The sequence below is a fragment of the Delphinus delphis genome, chromosome 7, assembly GCF_949987515.2.
Source record: "Delphinus delphis chromosome 7, mDelDel1.2, whole genome shotgun sequence".
In the NCBI taxonomy this organism is placed as follows: Eukaryota; Metazoa; Chordata; class Mammalia; order Artiodactyla; family Delphinidae; genus Delphinus; species Delphinus delphis.
This window is the reverse complement of record NC_082689.1, coordinates 62204685-62225345: the sequence shown is the minus strand read 5'-3', so window position 1 is coordinate 62225345 and position 20661 is coordinate 62204685. Positions and strand designations below refer to the sequence as shown.

Here is a 20661-nt window from a genome sequence, read left to right as displayed (position 1 = left end):
GCAGGTTCGTAGTTCCCATTGTTTTTAGTGGCTGCCCCCAGTAGCTAAGGTTGGTTCAGTGGGTTGTGTAGGCTTCCTGGTGGAGGGGACTAGTGTGTGTGTTCTGGTGGATGAGGCTGGATCTTGTCTTTCTGGTGGGCAGGACCGTGTCTGGTGGTGTGTTTTGGGGTGTCTGTGACCTTATTATGATTTTAGGCAACCTCTCTGCTGATGGGTGGGGTTGTGTTTCTGTCTTGCTAGCTGTTTGGCATAGGGTGTCCAGCACTGTAGCTTGCTCATCATTAAGTGGAGCTGCTCTTAGCGTTGAGATGGAGATTTCTGGGAGAGCTGTCTCCATTTGAATTTACGTGGAGCCGGGAGGTCTCTGGTGGTCCAGTGTCCTGAACTGGGCTATCTCACCTTAGAGGCTCAGGCCTGACACCCGGCCAGAGCACCAAGACCCTGTCAGCCACGTGGCTCAGAAGAAAAGGGAGAAAAAAAAAGAAAGAAAGAAGAGGCAAAAAAATAAAATTATTAAAAAAAAATTTAAAAATATGATTAAAAATAAAAAATACAAGAGTAATTTTAAAAAAAAAGAAAGAAGAGAGCAACTAAACCAAAAAACAAATCCACCAATGATAACAAGCACTAAAAACTATACTAAAGAATAAAAATAAAAACACAAACAAAAAAATAACAGGCAGACAGAACCCTAGGACAAATGGTAAAAGCAAAGCTATACATACAGAATCACACAAAGAAGCATACACATACACACTCACAAAAAGAGAAAAAGGAAACAATATCTATCTATCTATATATATATATAAAAAGAGAGCAACCAAATCAATAAACAAATCTACCAGTGATAATAAGCCCTAAATACTAAATTAAGATTAACATAAAATCAGAAACAAATGCAGAAAGCAAACCCAAGTCTACAGTTGTTCCCAAATTCCACCACCTCAAGTTTGGGATGATTCGTTGTCTATCCAAGTATTCTACAAATGCAGGGTACTTGAAGGTGATTGTGGAGATTTAATCTGCTGCTCCCGAGGCTGCTGGGAGAAATTTTCCTTTCTCTTCTTTGTTTGCACAGCTCCTGGGGTTCAGCTTTGGATTTGGCCTTGTCTCTGCATGTAGGTTGCCTGAGGGTGTCTATTCCCCGCCCTGACAGGATGGGGTTGAACTAGCAGCTCATTAGGGGGCTCTGGCTCGCTCAGGCCACGGGGAGGGAGGGGTACGGAATGCGGGGTGAGCCTGCGGCGGCAGAGGCAGGCGTGATGTTACAACAGCCTGAGGCGCACAGTGTGTTCTCCTGGAGAAGTTGTCCCTGGATCTTGGGGACCCTGGCAGTGGCGGGCTGCACAGGCTCCCGGGAGGGGAGGTATGGTTGGTGACCTGTGATTGCCCTCAGGCTTCTTGGTGGCTACAGCAGCAGCCTTAGCGCTTCATACCCGTCTGTGGTGTCCACGCCAATAGCTGTGGCTTGCATCCGTCTCTGGAGCTCATTTAGGTGGTGCTCTGAATCCCCTCTCCTTACACACCCCGAAACAATGGTCTCTTGCCTCTTAGGCAGGTCCAGACTTTTTCCTGAACTCCCTCCTGGCTAGCTGTGGTGCACTAGCCCCCTTCATGGTATGTTCATGCAGCCAACCCCAGTCCTCTCCCTGGGATCTGACCTCTGAAGCAGGAGCCTCAACTCCCAGCCCCCAACCTGTCCCCACTGGTGAGCAGACCAGCCTCTCAGGCTGGTGAGTGCAGGTTGGCACTGATCCTCTGTGCGGGAATCTCTCTGCTTTGCCCTCTGCACCTCTGTTATTGCACTCCTCTGTGACTCTGACGCTTCCCCCCCTGCCCACTCCCCGTCTCTGCCAGTGAAGGAGCTTCCTAGTGTGTGGAAACTTTTCCTCCTTCACAGCTCCCTCCCCTAGATGCAGGTCCCATCCCTATTCTTTTTGTTGTTGTTTTGTTTTTTTGTGGTACGCGGGCCTCTTACTGTTGTGGCCTCTCCCGTTGTGGAGCACAGGCTCTGGACGCGCAGGCTCAGCGGCCATGGCTCACGGGCCTAGCTGCTCCGCGGCATGTGGAATCTTCCCGGACCGGGGCATGAACCCGTGTCCCCTGCATCGGCAGGCAGACTCTCAACCACTGCGCCACCAGGGAAGCCCCCGTCCCTATTCTTTTGTCTCTGTTTTTTTCTTTTCTCTTTTGCCCTACCCAGGTATGTGGGGAGTTTCTTGCCTTTGGGGAAGTCTGAGGTCTTTTGCCAGCATTCAGTAGGTGTTCTGTAGGAGCTGTTCCACATGTAGATGTATTTCTGATGTGTTTGTGGGGAGAAAGGTGATCTCCACGTCTTACTCTTCTGCCATCTCGAAGGTCCCTCTCTATTTATTTATTTATTTATTTTGGCTGTGCTGGGTCTTTGTTGCTGCGTGCAGGTTTTTTCTTCTTGTGGTGAGCGGGCTACTCTTCGTTGCAGTGTACAGGCTTCTCATTGTGGTGGCTTCTCTTTTTGCGGAGCATGCACTCTAGATGCGCGGGCTTCAGTAGTTGTGGCACACGGCCTCAGTAGTTGTGGCTCGTGGGCTCTAGAGCATAGGCTCAGTAGTTGTGGTACATGGGCTTAGTTTCTCCACAGCATGTGGGATCTTCCCGGACTAGGGCTCAAACCCTTATCCCCTGCTTTGGCAGGCGGATTCTTAACCACTTCACCACCAGGGAAGTCCTGCTATTATGTCTTTAGAATCTACCTTGATGCAGGGCACTTTGTAGATAATCAGTAATTGCTAAATGAATGAAAAGTAAGTTTCTTAAAATTTTTTTGTGCTGAGAGTTTAAGTGAAAATAAGCCATTTTCATTGTGTGATGTTTAGACCTTTAGAATTTTAGGATCTTATTGCTGGAAAAGCCCTTCAAGATCTTCTCTCCAGCTTCTGTAGAAATGTCTTTGGAGCCATCACTGGAAGAGGGGGTTGGGCAACAGCAACAGAAGGCCTAAGAGAGTGGAGGTGGCTCATCCCGTTTTCCTCACTCCCTTCCAAATACCCCTTAATGGGCAATTCAGCTTTTAAAATGAAAAAAACAAAACCAAAAAACAACAAGAACAAAAACAAACCAACAGTTGGAAAACCATCCATTCAATTCATTGTTATATTTTACATATGAGGATATTGTGGTACAGAGAAGTTCAGTGAAATACGTTTGTTAATGGCGGTGTTGGAACTATTGTCTAGACCATTTCCAAAAGACAAATGTGATTTTTATATAGTGGTTACTTTAAATTCAGCTGGAAAGCAAATCTTTTTGAACTGTAATTTCTGATATTTCTGTTGCTTCCCATCTCCCATCTTGAAGGTTAATGGCTGCTGGCCCATGTTTTAAAGTATGATGTTTGAGTTTATATATGTCATTTATGTCTCAAGCTAGTCAGTAATTAAGTGTTGGTTTGAGTCACTTAAAATTTTTTTTTGTTGTCATGTAGCTTTTCATTTGCATTATTTCATTAATGATTTTGAAAAGAGCAGTCAGAATGGCGTATTACCTGCTGCCTTGAACAAATATATAACCTTTATTTCAGAGCACTTTGTTAATCTAGGTGCTGCGTATTTAGGGGCCTAGTGCTTAAAGCAAACAAAGAAATAAAATAAAAACTAAAAATTGCTTTTCTATGCTAAATGAAATAGAATAGTTGAAACATTTAATCATAGGCTATTGAGATTGCTTTGAAAATTATGCTTATATGTAGCCACTATAGTTTTATTTCGAAACCGGTTTTTTTTTTTTAAAGCAAACTTAATGGCATCCTCTTCTTGAATCATAGATGCAATTCATTTCTTTGGTATGTTGATGGTAATTTTTTTTTTTTTTTTGAGCAGAGAAAGGTTTATTGCAGGGCTAAGCAAAGACAACAGGTGGCTTGTGCTGTAAAAAACCCCAAATTCCCCCATGGTTTTCAGGGAGAAGTTTTTATAGGCAAAATATGGGGTGAGGGCTGCAGGGTGTGTGACTTTCTTCTGGTTGGTTGGTGGTGAGGAAACAGGGTGGTGCCCCAGGAATCTTATGCTCAGCCTGAAGTCACCATCCTCCACCTGGGTGGGGTCCCCAGTTCCTGGGTGTATGGCTATTGTCTCCATTCCCTTCACATCCCAGGGACCCTTCTTTGCTCCATAAAGGTGACCAGGTCTGGCTTAGAGACAGGACCCAAGGAGACCACGTTTTTATAGTTCTCTAACATCACATCCCTGTACAATTCCCATTGAGTGCTGTCCAGAAATTCCCACTTATCCTGGGAAAATTCTATGACTACATCCTGGAATGTCAGCAGTCCCTGAGAAGCTGCCATTTCCTCCTCTTCTTCGTCTTGTCTGGGTCATTTTCTCATCGATATTACGTTGAGGAATCACATCAGCATCTTGAGAATATGCCTTTGCTCCTAACATACCCACAGGCAGAAGGATCTTGAAATGCTGAAAAGGTCAACTTTTCCTGTCCTTGTCTCAGAAGATATTCAGGAAAAATCATCTCCTATAGGGAGACCAAACTATGAATTCATTCTTTCCTGTTTCTAGGTGTTCTCACCTCATATAGATGTCAGGAAATTCTGCTAACACGGGGTATGTGGGCTGTACTGACTTTCCCCTTCCAAACCCATGTAACAGGAAACCATGTTGCCTCTCCTTGTAATTTATTATTTTTAAGATTTTTTCCCCCTCCCTACATGATATTTGTTTCCTCTAAGTTGAGTTTTCTACTGTTCAGTCTCTAGCTTTTATGTTAGCTGCATTCTTTGGATGTCTGATAATTCTGGCTGCTTGTGGTGAAGAGCTCTCCGTGCCTTGGTGGATCTTTGTAGATTCTGAGCTTTAACATGGTGTGATTTGGGCAGGCAGGTTTGTTGAGAAGCCCTTATGTTAGTCTCTTTAGAACTTCCTTTTTGGTTTTGTCAGATTCCTCAGAGAAGTATTTTCAAATATTGCCTAGAAGGTGATGGTCTGGCTGCCATTATTTTGTGAACTGAATGGAGTCAGAGCCTAAGTGCTCTGAGTCAAAATGCATATGATGACTTTCTTTTTTTTCCTCTGTCATTTTTCTCACATTCTGCTGGCTCACATTAAGCCTGGTGATGGGGTGGAAATATGTAATGTACCAGCAGTGAGGCACCTCATGTCATATGGCATATTCCTCTTTTAAGGAAGTGATCCAACAGTTGGGAACAACAATACATTCTGCCATAGAGAGTATTCCAAATGCAAGAATAACGGGACTCAAGCAGTTTGGTCTTGGCCATACCTCCTCCTATTGTTTTAGGTCAATACCATAGCTTAAGAAAACTTCAGAGACAAAGATTTCTAAGAAGGAATTTGCATAAAGAGGGTGAAATCTCCGTGGCTCTCAAAGGACACATGGACGTTCTAGGCATACGATGATTTTAATCGCCCATCCTCCTACCCTTGACTGTGCTTGCGTTTTACCTTCTCCAGAGATGAATTCTCTAGCCAGAATTCTGTTGGGGTGGGGGAGAAGCAGTTTTCATGCAATCCTTATTTTAGCCTCCTATCTCCCCAACTCCAGTTATTGAAGAACCAGATGTTTCCAGTTTCTGAGCCTTTTGAGGATTCTGCAGTGTAATTGGGGTTGATTCTCAGCTGTCCGCATTGCCTTCCTGTGATTTGGCTTTCTTAGGTTTACTAGAGTCAACATGTATCCATTTGCTTTCCGATTGACAAAAGTTTGCATATTTTTTTTTTTTTTGGAATTTCTTCATCCTGGTGCTTTCATCTTTTAAGAAATACCATTACTATATTTTTATTGGAGTTTTGAGTGAAAGTAAAATTAAATATTTATGTTCATTCTGTCATTTTAACTTCAAGTGCTGAATGTATAACTCACTTGCATTCTCTGGATTACTGGGTGAGGTTGAGCCTTTAAAAAAAACTTATTAATTTTCCTTCATGATTCTTGGTATGAGATTGGTGTATGGATTATTCTTCGATGATTTTCTGTTAGATTGTCTAAAGTTTATCAGTTCTAAAGTTTTACTTTTATATTTGGATTTTTAATCCACCTGGAGTTGATTTTTATATGTAGAGTGAAGTAGTGATTTATTTATTTTTTTTCCCCTACAGAAAACCAGCTCCAGGACTATTTATTGAACAATCCATCCTTTTCTCACTGATTTGTAATGCTAATTCTGTCATATACAATTGATCCTCATTATTTGCAAATTCTATTTTGCAAATTTGGCTACTTGGTAAAATTTATGTTTATGCCTGAAATCAATACTCGGAGCAATTTCTTGGTTAGTCACAGATCTCAGTGGATATGCAGAGGGCACCTAGGTTGAAGTGGAACAAAGCAAAACTCTACCCTCTTGTTTCAGCTCATACTGTAAACGTGTCCTTTTCATGGTCAATTTGGTGCTATGTTTTTGCATTTTTGTCCTTTGGTGATTTCGTTGTTTAAAATGGTCCCCAAGTGTAGTGCCACAGTGCCGTTTAGTGTTCCGGAGGGCAAGAAGGCTTTAATGTGCCTTACAGAGAAAATTTGTTGTCAGATAAGCTTTGTTCAGGCTGTTACAGTGCTGTTGGCTGTGAGTTCAATGGTAATGAATCAATAATATGATACATCCAGAAAAAGGTAGAGGAAGTTATGATCTGTACCTAAGGCTATTCCAAAAAGTGCTAAAGTAACATATATAGTGTGTGATGAAGCTATGGAATCACTATTTAAATTACATTTTAATCTTGAGTCTATCATCTAATTTTAGTATTGTTTTATTTTTACAGTTTAAAACAGAGTGGAAAATTCCCTGGAAATCCCTGGCCTCCCTATAAGAAAAGGACGCCACTCCATCCCAGCTATAAAGGTCTCATGAGACTTTTGCACTGTAAAACTTTACACATTGTGCTATTCACTCTGCTTTACAAGGTACAGTAGTAATTCAAATAGAAAGACTCAGATTAGAATTTATTACCATAATTTGTAAATAAAAGTGCTAAAGGATAATATTTACATAAAAATACTATTTATAAAGTAAAGTGTATTTATATGTTTAAGATGTGTGAGGATATGTCATAATCACATATATATGAATTGTATTCTTTATGTAATTTCAAATCTAAGTTGAAAATAACAGCTATACCATTTTTGGGGGGAAACTATTCATATTATCAGTTTCAGATAGGAATTTTTTTTATGGTTTCTGTGCCACAAGAAGTGAAATATTGTGTGAGTACAGGAAGAATGAAATGAACAGTAGGGACCAAACAACCACCAGAATCCACTAAAATGACAAAACTAACATGGCAGCCATAGGAGCCAGTGACCCTGTGTTTAGGCGTGTTCTCTTGGCTTTCTTCCTCTGATCAGGAATGTGACATGGAGGGATTTGAATGGGCTCCTAAGTGACACCATTAAGGATTTTCTTTCGTTAAATACCTTAGAAACTCAAAAGGTGATGCTTACTTTTTTGTTACCTAGAATTGGTTTTATCCTTGGGTCTTCTCACACAGAACGGACTTACTTATTTGGCTAACATTAGTTGTGTACTCAAAAATTGTATACATAGTACCATGGAGTATGTGTATATATATATAACAGGCATATTTATGTTCTAACCTGGATAAGAAATGAAAGACAAACTATACTCATGTTATATAGGTAAAATAACTATAGACATTTATAAAGTAACTAGACACGATAAACATTATACAGTTAGATACAAAAAAAACTATTGTTTCTTCTTTCTAATTAGAATTTGAAAAATTAAAAATTAAATTAAAAAAGTAAGCCTATTTGTTAGGCAAATTTACAATTACTACATATGCATTATTTAAATTACTTAAATTAAATTTAGTTAAGTAGACACTTTAGTTTTTTTCTTGTTTGCTGTGTAAACAAATATAACTTTTAGATTTCTGTACCCCCTATTCTTTTTAACTCTACCCCATGACCAGTTTTTTGTTTTACTTGTAAAAATTACTCCTGTTAAAATTTTAGACATGTGCCTCAAAAAAACATCTTGAATGGTTTATTTTCATTAATTTGTAAGAGAATTATTCAGTAAAATGATTTAAAATGTTCTTTTTTCATTAAAAAAAGAATATTTTTTCTTACTAAAAAGATATTTGTGGTTTTGATTTTTTACAAATGGATTTTTTTTGAATGTCTACTTAGTGCCAGATTTTGTTTCAAATACTTTATATACACTTATATACATTACTTTGTTTAATTCTAGGAAACTTCCTTATGAGTGAAAGTTCTGTTGTTATTCTCATTTTTCAGATATGATTTTTAAGTTTTAGAGATTAAATAACTAGTTCAGATAGTGAAGCTAAGTACATATATTGGGTTGGGCAAAAAGTTTCTTTGGGTTTTTCCGTAACATCTTACAGATAATAAATGTCAGTAATTCTTGATTTAAAAATTAAACAAGCCTACTGCAAATGATTTGTGTCCTTTCAAGTTAAATTTTTTCAACCTTTTTATTTGCTTACGGTAAAAATAATATTTCATCAAAAATAGAAAGGCAATATTGTTATAAGATTATTGTGAACAAATTTTTTAAAATCTCAACTTTGTAATAGTTTTCATGACTTTTATGATAATAGAAGAACCTTTAATTGACATTGCATTGGCAGGTCAACTTTCTAAAAATCAATGTCAGTAAACCATTTCATCTCCTGCTGTGTTTAATATTAAAAAACTTTAATATAGAACATGTTGATAAAAATCCCCAGAAACGATTTTTATTTTTTTTTGTAGTACCTAATAAAGTTTTTTCTTTTCTTAGCCCTTAAGTTACTCATTTGAAGCTGTAAGATGTAATGCCATAGGGTTTCAAGCCAAAATTTATTTGATTTTAGCTAGTAATGCTCTATTTATTAAGAGGAGGCAGAGTAGTAATGATAGGCAATCCTTGGGAGTTTGAAACTGTTCTAGTATTGCTTGTGCTAGCGGAGTGTGTGGCTGAGCCTTGGTTTCCTCCCTGTAAAGTACTGGATTAGAAAACATGACCTTTGTTGCCTCCCAGCCTTCAGTCCCCTCTTACTGTTCTTGCTCCTCCCACTGTCCATACCACCTATCTACTATTTATTGAACACCAATTGCTAGATACTGTATGAAGCAAGTTACAGATAGTGATCATGTAATCCTTGCAATAATTCTGGACTACTATTCCAGTTTTAAAGATGAGAAAACTTAAGGCCAGATGTTGCTCAAGGTCAAATAGCTAAGTATATACAGAATTTGTATAAAAAAACAGGTTTTTAAAAGGTTTTGAAAGTCTATTCTCCTCACCACTGTGCCACACAAAATATGAATGGAAAAGCCTTCTCAGTAGTCAGAATAAGCATTAGAAAGTCAGTGAACTGAAAGTCTTTATTTTTTAGTCACAATAGATTAGCTCCTAAGTGACTAAGTCCTTTCCAAGCTCCCTCTGCCGTTTGGGCAGTTTCTGTTAGGCTCAGCCTAGACTGGCCTCTTTTTTTGTTCTCTGTAGTCTCATCTGCAGCTGACAATGCCTCTCCCCGCAGAAGCTCTTCCTCTTACCCCTTCCATAGTTTGACCAGATGGCTTTTTTTTTTTAAATAATGAAGACAACATGGTAGTTGCCAGGCAGTTTTTTTCTTATGGTATTTTATGTGTCTTCTGGTTAATAGTTTGTTGCATCATATTGAATGAGTGATTGGTGTAGGTTAGCCCCAAAGTCCTGCATAAATTGTGTAAGGCTTGCATTGTGTATTCCGTGTATAAGGTCAGATTTATCAGTATTTCCTCAGAGAAGCCTCTCTCCTAACCACTTGCATTTCTTTTTCCTTTCTCACTCATATAAACCACACATTGCATACACATTTACACAACAACACAAAACACTCAGGTTCAGAACTTTAATTTTAGAGACAGATTTTAAGAATATTAATGTTCCATAAACAATTATTTTGCTCCCAGTTATATGCCAGGTGCTATGCCAAACACATTTGCATGAATTATCCTATTTAACAAACTTATTTATCTGATATCTTTGTCATCAGGAGAAGAGTGTCAGCAACTTAGAATGTAAAATAGTCTTGTTAAATTACTTTATTAGATACTAGTATTTTTATAATAATGGTTTTAGTGGATTATTTAATGTCTTAACCTTTAGGAAATCAGTGAACTAATATCTCTGGATATTGCCTAAAATACTGTGTGATCTAGAGAGGGAACCTGTTTTACTGGTTTTATTTTGTCTTTTCACCAAGGTATGGCTTTATTTACGTATCTGATTATGAATTTTGTATATATATGTATATATATGTACATATGCATACATACACATATATATGTGTATATGTATTTTATGTTACTTTCATCTATAGCATTAAAATATTTTTTGATATTTAAGTGAAACATGTTTTGTGGAAAAAAGTAATTACAGGGCATCTTTTCCCTTTTTAAAGATTTTGATGGATCATCAAAATCTGTCAGAACATGTACTCTGCATGGTTTTATATCTGATTGAATTAGGACTTGAAAATTCAGCTGAAGAGGAATCAGATGAAGAGGTAAGTAGTTTCTTGTATTTTTAAATGTTAAAGTTATGACATGCCTTAATAAAAGGTTGTATGTCATCTTGAAAGGTATTTATGGATTCATCATACTCAGATGAAAATCTTCCTAAGAACTATTGGAAAAGGCCCTTTTTAATCTTCACATACATATGTTCTTTGAGAGGTTTCACTAATACATTAAACTCCATTTGTAGAATTATTGAATTTGAAATTCGTAATTCATAATATGTAGATGTAAGAAACATGGTTAGTGCACTTTTGGTGTTATGCTAATAGCATTGATTACTGGTAAATAATTGTTACGTTAGGAATTCAGTCTAGAAATTCTAATAATTTGATTAAGGATTAATTTTGAATAGCAAATTGTTTCTGTAAAGGTTTTAAGTTAATGGAGTAAGTATTGTTATAAGGGAGAATGTTTACTTAAGAATACAAGTTGTTAATCTGTTTCAGGATTTTATAAGTATCACTTCCATAGAAGTAATTGTCACTACAAATTGATTCTATAATTAATTGATATTTTCCTCATCCCCTCCCTCCAAAAAGACAGAATACAACACAACATAATAACAGCAAAAAAACAAACAAACAAGAAAAAACCAGACAAGTAAAAAGACTAGGCTGTACTTTATATTCTAAGTTGAGTCAACATATATTCTTTCATAGATATTAAAAGGTCATTACGATTCCTCTAAGACTAAGTCAGACTTTTGGTTGATTTTTCAGACTTTCTTCTACAGTTAGTCCAAATTAGCATTATTTGACTGTATTATGAGTTATTCCTAATGGTTGATGAATAATATTCTGTACTAAGTATTTCCAAATTGAAAAGTGTATTTTTTTCTGGAGAAGTTTAGCTGACTTCCATTGGACTTACCTATATTAGTACTGAGAAATTTGTTCTAAAATTTTGTGTTTGTATTTGGTTTTATTAGCACTTTGTGATTTGTGAATGAGACTATAAGGGATTCAGGAATATGACAGGCAATAGACTATTATTTGGGCTTGTTACATTTCCATTGTACCTTAGACCAGATTGGCAAGGTTTGATATTCATTATGTTTATGTTTTAGGCATCAGTAGGTGGACCAGAACGTTGTCATGACAGTTGGTTTCCTGGTAGTAACTTAGTATCAAACATGCGACACTTTATAAATTATGTTAGAGTGAGAGTTCCAGAGACTGCTCCAGAAGTGAAGAGAGACTCACCTGCAAGTACCAGCTCTGATAGCTTGGGTTCTTTACAAGTAAGTGTAAAAGGGAGAACAAAAAAAAGGAAAGACTTTGTTATGTTGGGTTGTGTCATTTAGATCATCCTATCATATCCAAAAGAAAAATAAATGTGGTTGTAGATAATTTTAAATTGTCTTTTATTTCCTCTGATATATCTAAGCAACTTTTGCCTCACCCATCTTTTTCCTTTAATCTGCCAGAGTTCACGTCGGCCTAAAGTTCTTCAAAGAGAGGTAGAAGTATATAATATTTGCATTAACTAGCAATATGGCTTTAACTGGAAATGGGGACAGATGCTGAAGTATTTGTGTGTATATGTGTGTGTTTAATTAATATAGTTAGATTAAAAAATGTTTAATGTGTGTGTGTGTTTTTTAAACGCAGTAATTTCGGCTTAATTTTAAAGAAAATTCATATTATTGAACTTAAAAATAATACTGCGTATTTAATGGTGGGTTTTTCTTAGTAGTGTTAGTATTTTGGGCCAATTATAAGCGGCACATTTCAGTCTGTTTACATTTAGCATTGTTACTAACATCTTAAAAATGAATGTTCCCTAAATCAAAATAAATTTAATCTTTAGTTGCTGGTGGCATGCCCATTCACAACTTTTTTTTTTCTCCTATGGCAGTTAATTAACTTTGATAAAATAAGCCCACAAAAATCTTAAACTCCATATATTGTGTATTTGGACGCATTTTGAAAATCAGCTCTCTCATTGCATGTAGCTTAATTGTAGAAAGCAGAAATGAAAAATCTTGATATGACAGGGCAAGTAACTAAATTTAAATACCTCTAATTTCTACAATATAGATTTTTGCAAGTAAAGAACATTGAATCAGACATTTCTTGTTGAAGAGTCCATTTGTAGGAACTTTCTTTGTCTTTGACAATATGTTTTTGCTGTGAACACCATAAAGAATTTTGATTAAAATATTGGAATCTATAAGCGGCAGCCTTTGCCTCTAATGCTGATACAGAGTACGTTGAAAAACAGCTTGGATGTTAAAAAAAAAATAATGTATGTTATAATTTAGCTCATAAAAAGCTCAACTAATTGAAGTATCCTTTCTATGCTTGCTTAAAAAAAATTAATGAAATCCATTAAACTAGCTTGTATCTTAATTAAAAGATGATTTCTAAGAGCCCTAATGCAGTTTGACTGCTTTAGCAGAAAAGGCTAGTTTGAAGATAAATTATTGAGAGAAATGGTTTTTAAAAATCTGTTCAAATAACAAATTATAGTGATATTTAAATATGAAAGAGATTAGTTTGATTTTTCATCTTTATATTTCACTTTAGTAACTTAAAGCATTTGTGTTAGAATTAATTTTCAAACTTTTGAAGTTCCTTAAAAATGAAATTAATTAGCAGTTCAGATTCATTAATTTGGTAAAAATTAATTTATAATTTTCTTAAGTGGAAGATATCATGGTCTTCTAGAAGTTGGTAAAGAGTATAGTATTCTTGATGAATGTTGGATAGAATAGCTTTTATTCCTTTAATCTGATGAAGGACTTTGTTTATGATTCCTCTTTAATATGGCTGTAGAAACTACTCAAGCTTTGTCTATTTTCCCTGGTAGGTAGGCCCAGGAGGTTGTAAAACAGGTGTTACTGTGGCTAATCGCCTTTCTCCTCGATCGTTTCCAGGTTGAGGGGGACTAAGTATATTTGAGAGAAGTGAAGAGACAGATTTACTTAAAGAGCAAATCTATTAAATAAATAAATCTTTGGATGAAACTTTGAACATTCCCTTTTGAAAATGTAGTACTAATATCGTTTTAAACTTGACACTTGAATAACTTCTCTTGATTTTTCTTTTTCTTTCTCTTCTGAATGGTAGAATTCTGGTACAGCTCAAGTTTTCAGCTTAGTAGCAGAGCGTAGAAAGAAGTTTCAGGAGATCATCAATCGCAATAGCAGTGAAGCAAATCAGGTGGTTCGTCCTAAAACTTCAAATAAATGGTCTGCACCTGGTTCAGCTCCACAGTTAACTACAGCCATTTTGGAAATTAAAGAAAGCATATTGTCTTTGTTAATTAAACTTCACCACAAACTCTCGGGAAAACAAAACTCCTACTATCCTCCCTGGCTTGATGACATAGAAATTTTAATCCAACCAGATATACCTAAATATAGTCATGGAGATGGTATAACTGCAGTAGAAAGAATTTTACTAAAAGCTGCATTGCAAAGCAGAATGAACAAACGCATCATTGAAGAGATATGTAGAAAAGTGACCCCTCCTGTACCACCCAAAAAGATCACTGCTGCAGAGAAGAAGACACTGGACAAAGAAGAAAGGTAATTTTTATTTTTAATGCTTTAAACTACTGTATGGTACAGTTGAAGATTTTATATTACCACCCCCCATCCCCACTTTGGCCATCTGAGGCTAATCACCTGGATGTTTATCAGCTGTAATCATAGCTGATTAGTTTGTAAGGTAAATGGAATCAAAGATAGTCAGTGCTTGTGCATTTAGCATGCTCGAGTTAGTTATCATTTACATTTAGAATACATATGGTGACAGCCATATGTATTCTAAATGTAAATGTACACGTATGTATTTAAAGGTGAGCTGTAGAGTGCGTAGCTCATTGTTTTAATTAAAGAAACATACTGAAGCTTATAAGTTTATTATAAGTTTACAAAGGAGTAGTATAGGAGACCAAACACATATTCTATCAGTGCTACTATTATTTTAACATTTTTGGAGGTCTCATACGTCTTTGAGCATCTACGGCACATTTTTGTTTGTTTCCATTTCTTCCTTGATGACAAATTTTTGTCCTTTGAGGATGGGTTTAATTTTTAAAACCTTTTTATTTTGAAGAAATCTCAAACTTACAGAAATGTTTCAAGGATAATACAAAGAACTTCCTGGATCATTTCAGAGTAAGTTGCTTTACCCTGGAATACTTTAGTGTGTGTTTTTTAGGAATAAGGTCGTTTTCTTACCTAATCAGAATACACCTTTCAAAATAAGGGAATCAACATTTTATTTAGTACGATAAAATCCTTAGATCCCAAGTTTTGACAGTTGTCCCAGTAACGTGTCTCAGAGCAAAAAGATCCAGTCCAGAATCACTCATTGCATTTTGTTGTCATGTCTCTTTGGTCTCCTTCAGCATGGAATAGTTTCCTCAGTTTTTCCTTTATTTTCTTGACCTTGGCACTTTTGAAGATTATAGAGCAATAGACACTGTAGAATGTCCCTCAATTTGGGCTTGTCTCCTTTCCTATTACGTTTGGATTCCGATGATGCACCTTTGAGAGGAATATCAAGGAAGTGTTGCTGGGGAGTTGCCTGGTGGCCTAGTGATTAGTATTCCGGGCTTTCACTGCCATGGCCCGGGTTCAATCCCTGGTTGGGGAACTAAGATCCTGCAAGTTGCGGCGGCCTGGCCAAAAAAAAAAAAAAGGAAGTGTTGCTGTTTTCTTTTGACTGCATCCCATCAGGTGTCACATGATTTTAATGATTTTAATTTGTTTCATTACTGGTGATTAACTTTGATCACTTGATTATGAGGGTGTCTGTTAGACTTCTTCACTGTCAAGTTACCCTTAGTAACTTTCCTCTCTTTTTTCCCCCCTTTGTAATTAATATGTAATTTGTGGGGAGATACTTTGAGATGCTGCAATATCCTGTTCTCCATCAACTTTCAGTTTATTCATTTATTTACTTATATCAGTTTGGAGTTATGGATTCCTATTTTATTTTATGGGTTATAATTTCATGCTCATTAATCATTTTGATGCTCAAATTGTTCTAGATTTGACCAGTGGGAGTCCCTTCAAGCTGGTTTCTGTGTTCTTTGGATTTCTCCCCACCATTCTTTGAGCATTTTCAATTATTTTCTGGACCAAGAAGATAGCCCAGGTTCATCTTGTGTTTGGTATTAGCCATTTCTCCAAAGAGTCCTGGTTCCTTTTAGTAAAGAATCTTATTTAGAAACTACAGTCCATGTGCTCATTCTAATGAGCTCATTCACAGACCCTCTTAGTGGGCAAAAATGTGTGTGTATGGGGGGCGGATAAAGGGAGGGGAGAGAGAGTTATTAAAAACTATGACTGTGAGTTCAACCTGATAATCCCAATTCTAATCCAGCACCATAGGATTTATTCTTCTTTTCATAATTGTAACTCTCTCCTCCCATAGTGAGAAACCTGGCCCCTATAATCCTTAATATGTATTAATTTTTGATTAATTCCCTTGTATGTAACCAATTTCTTGTAACTTTCCCCCACACGAATGCCTTCCTGTGCCGGGCCGTTGGGTCTTGACACCCTGTCCTAGGCCACTGTGCCACCTTCCACGTTCAGGAAGGAAAGAGAGTGCAGGAGTGGTTTTTTTGTTTTTTTTTTTGCTGTACGCGGGCCTCTCACTGTTGTGGCCTCTCCCGTTACGGAGCACAGGCTCTGGACGCGCAGGCCCAGCGGCCACGGCTCACGGGCCCAGCTGCTTCGCAGCATGTGGGATCTTCCCGGACCGGGTCAGGAACCCGCATCCCCTGCATCGGCAGGCGGACTCTCAACCACTGCACCACCAGGGAAGCCCAGGAGTGGTTTTTAATTTTTTGAAATGGCTAATGTCATTGGGAGTCCACTTTGATGAGTAAGGTGAGTGATCAACCTGGATAATAATATATTGGCTTAAAATATAAAGTATAATATAAAAAATAAGAGTTATATTTATAAAATAGGTAATACAGTGAGTTTTCTTAAGTGGGCCCTAAATTACATTTAAAGTAAATGTTAGAAAAGGAGTGTTAAAAATCTCTTGAACTTTATTGGCAAAAATATGTAACTTTTCATGGTAAGCTGGACCACAGTACTTGATTTTATAGATGTTTGTGATTATCTCCACTAAATGGGTTGGAGTGGATGTGTGAATAATCTAAAAATTACCATCAGCATTCCATTCTTCTAAATTCTATATCCTTTAATCATTTCAGATTAATAGCAGAATTCTTTTATGTTTCCCATAGAAATTACTACATAGAATCTCAGTTTAATAAAATTCTTTTGTAGTATATAGATATAATAAATGGTCACTAAAAGAAACTGCTATAGTATACTCCATCCATTATGTTTTTTTTTTCCATCCATTATGTTTTTAATGTCCTTTGTATCATGGGCTATGATAAATCCCTTTTTGAATTTAGTTCAAGTAAAAAGTTTGTCTCTCCCAATGAGTTAATGTATAACTTACCTTTTAACCTTTTTCTTCTTCCTCTCCCTCCTCTCTTGTTTTGAATTACTATATGAACCTTACCTTGCTGGGGGTAGAATTTTATGCTTATTAGTATTTCTAGCATCTTTAAATGTAGGAAAGCCTATCTCCTGTCTTTATTAGTTTACTTTTATTTTCTTATACTTACGTTATAGTCATTTTTTTTCTTTTTCAACTAGCCTCAAATTAAAATGCTCTTTGGAAGTAGATAAGGCATAATTAATAAATAGAATAAAGTGAACTAATCCAAAGGAATATTTATGCTTAGATTTGGAATATAGTTTTATCTTTGTCTTGTATTTGAGACTCTTTCATATTCTTTTACTTCAAACAAAATAAACCAAACTTGGAATATTTCCTGGTAGAAACTGGAAAACTTCCTGGCTTTTTGCTATTTCTCTTTTAGGAAGAGACCTGTTCTTAAGGTAACAGTAAATCTGACTATTCTTTTTAAAAATAATTAATTAATAAATTAATTTTTGCTGCATCGGGTCTTAGTTTCAGCACATGGGATCTTTTGTTGCGGTGTGCGGGCTTCTCTCTAGTTGTGGCGTGTGGGTTCCAGAATGCGCGGGCTCAGTTGCCCCACAGCATGTGGGATCTTAGTTCCCCAACCAGGGATCGAACTTGCGTCGCCTGCACTGGAAGGCGGATTCTTAACCACTGGACCACCAGGGAAGTCCCCTAAACCTGACTATTCTTATCTTTTAGATTCTGTTCATAGCTTAACATAATAGTTTCTTCTAGCAATGAGCTTGCTGTTATTTGTACCTGGGGTTAAATTGTGGATTCCTAGCTAAAACTCTTCTTGCTCTTGCTATGAACTGACATATATTTAGGAAATTGTGTTGTTGGACATCCAAATTTTCTATCTACTTTAATTATTATTTCACATTTTAAAGTAAATCGTGGCTTTTATTTTTACCTATTTAAGCCCAGTGATTTTCAAACTATTTTAAAGCAGCAGAATCCTTTTAAGGACAATAAAATTTTACCTGAAATTTAATACATAGTACAGAAAATTGGTTGTTCTTAACTGTGTGCGGGGGGCCTTTCGTACATTATATACTCCTGAAAGATAGTAGGTATGTCTTAAGCACGTCTGGTACTTATCACTTTATTTCTGTTTAATCTAGACGACAAAAGGCCAGAGAGAGGCAGCAGAAATTGCTTGCAGAATTTGCTTCACGACAGAAAAGCTTCATGGAAACTGCAATGGATGTTGGTAAGTCAAAATTTATTAGTTTAGAACTCTCATACTTACATTTACAATTACCTTAGGGATTATCTAGTCCAATCACCCACCAGTTTTTAACATTACAGACATGATTTCTGGTCTTTATTTAAACAATAGAGTGATGGAAGATCAGACCTTTATTATAGACAGTCCATTCTGTTGTTGAGTAGCTACAGTTGTTAGAAAGTTCTTCCTGATGGTAGTAATACAGTATTCTCCTGCTGCTTTCTTCTGTTAAACTGTCCTTTAGATTTGTGAGGTTCATCAATGTGAATTTACTTATTCTGATTTTTTCCTGTGAAATTATTCTAAGATCCTTAAAATAGTTTTCAGATACTTTCAGTGTCTCTTCCTGCTGCCCACCCCTTCACTATTTCTTAAAATCAGATGCACTTCTCACTTCCATTAGGATTAGCATTAGCATTTGTACAATGAGAGAGGATGCCATTTTCCTGTGTGATGGTAGATTGCTATGAGTAATCTTTTACAAACGTAGGAGAAATAGATTAAATCTCAATTAATCTCAGGCTTCAGTTAACCAGGATACTCCCTTCCCTGACTATTACTTGCATTTCATTGATTTCTCTCTCTCTCTCTTTTAACTTTTAGACAAAAATGCTGAAAGAAAATACACTGAAGTTGTGCCTTTAGTTAAAATATATATACATATGTGCATTCAGACATGCAAATACAGTCTCATGCACATAAGCACATGTAACTAGAGTTATATTTATATATTAACTAATGTTCAGTATATAACTAATGTTCACAAGAGGTGTGAAGAGGAGGGTCAGTCCAGATTTAGCATAATGTGTTCTAAACCATCAACAGTAGAGTTTATGTTCAGGACATAACTTTGATGTAAAGTATACTAAATTCTGCTTATTGGATTAACTTGCTATCAGTTGACTTTTTTTTTTTTAACATCTTTATTGGAGTATAATTGCTTTACAATGGTGTGTTGGTTTCTGCTTTATAACAAAGTGAATCAGTTATACATATACATATGTTCCCATATCTCTTCCCTCTTGCATCTCCCTCCCTCCCACCCTCCCTATCCCACCCCTCTAGGTGGTCAAAAGCACCGAGCTGATCTCCCTGTGTTATGTGGCTGCTTCCCACTAGCTATCTATTTTACGTTTGGTTCAGTTGACTTTCTGATAAGAAATATGAGGATTTAGTTCATTGACACTGCTTTCACTTTTTCCATTGTGTTTTCTTTTCCTTCTTTCCAAAAATTAATAATTATATATATTTTTTGGGTTTTACAGATTAAAGATAATTGTAATAAGTGTTACAATTAAGTGTTCTATTAAGTGTTCTATCTATAGCCAGTTTTTTCATATCTCTTCATATAAAATGAACTAATAACTACCCTTAGTTTTCATTTTTCTTATCTCTACCTTCTGCATTTTATTAGTTACTTCTTGTCTTTTAAATTAAGGTTGCCAACATTTTGTTTTGCAGTTGCAGTCAAGTCTTCCATCCAAAGGTTTATTCTATACGTTGAAAAACAGTTAAGATAACTGTTTGAATGTTGTTGAATACAGGGCTAAAAAATAACGTAGTATTCATTTACTTTTTTGTTTTTGAGTCCACTGGCCTGACTCCTAGCGCACTTTAAGGAGATTGTATTTAGTATATAGCCTCTTTTCTCACAGTCTTGCAATTGCTAAAACCATACCATCCTTTATTCATTTCTGTTTGGGCCATTACTTTGTTATATTGTTTTTTGTTTCTCCTGAGGTTTCCAACTGCCTTTTTTTCGAACTAATATGCCTTTATGATATCCCTATTATTCTGCCCACTCAATCATACTGTCCTTTGCATGGAATTCTATTCCAGTCTGGTCCATTTTCTCTGTAGGCATGCTCTGCAGCCATTACCTTAGGATTTTCCTCTTATCATGTTGATCTGGGGTTTCCTGCATCTTATGTCTTTCTGGGAGTCTTGTTTATTGGAGTGCAGCCTCAATTGTATTCCCAATAATGTTTGTGCTGGAAGCTAAACTTTCTGATTCTTTATATTTCCAGATGGAACTCTGGTTTGCTGTCATGATTGATTGTTAATTTGGATGAACATAAAATTCCCCGTTGATACACATTTCTGTTACAACTGTTAAAGCAATACTCCCTTGTCTTTTGCCATTAATTTTTTTTTTTTTTTTTTTTTTTTTTTTTTTTGCGGTTCGCGGGCCTCTCACTGTCGTGGCCTCTCCCATTGCGGAGCACGGGCTCCGGACGCGCAGGCTCAGCGGCCATGGCTCACGGGCCCAGCCGCTCCGCGGCATGTGGGATCTTCCCAGACTGGGGCACGAACCCATGTCCCCTGCATCGGCAGGCGGACTCTCAACCACTGCGCCACTAGGGAAGCCCTTGCCATTAATTTGATAAGAAGTATGGTGGTAGTTTGATTCTTATT

The 20661-nt window shown here is 36.7% G+C and overlaps 2 protein-coding genes across 2 annotated transcripts in view; one reads left to right on the top strand and one right to left on the bottom strand.

Moving 5' to 3' along the window:
• Positions 1–20661, top strand: part of UBR3 (ubiquitin protein ligase E3 component n-recognin 3) — a 225667-nt gene that overhangs the window by 100895 nt on the left and 104111 nt on the right. The window contains exons 20-24 of the mRNA XM_060016607.1: positions 6768–6909; positions 10422–10526; positions 11606–11779; positions 13611–14071; positions 18140–18228. Of these exons, the coding sequence (XP_059872590.1) occupies positions 6768–6909; positions 10422–10526; positions 11606–11779; positions 13611–14071; positions 18140–18228 (971 nt within the window). The remainder of the gene's footprint in view (positions 1–6767; positions 6910–10421; positions 10527–11605; positions 11780–13610; positions 14072–18139; positions 18229–20661) is intronic.
• On the bottom strand, positions 3810–4431 carry LOC132428741 (zinc finger protein 736-like). The gene is given in 2 exon segments (XM_060017059.1): positions 3810–4135; positions 4138–4431. Coding segments are annotated over 2 exon segments (513 nt in total). The 5' UTR covers positions 4325–4431.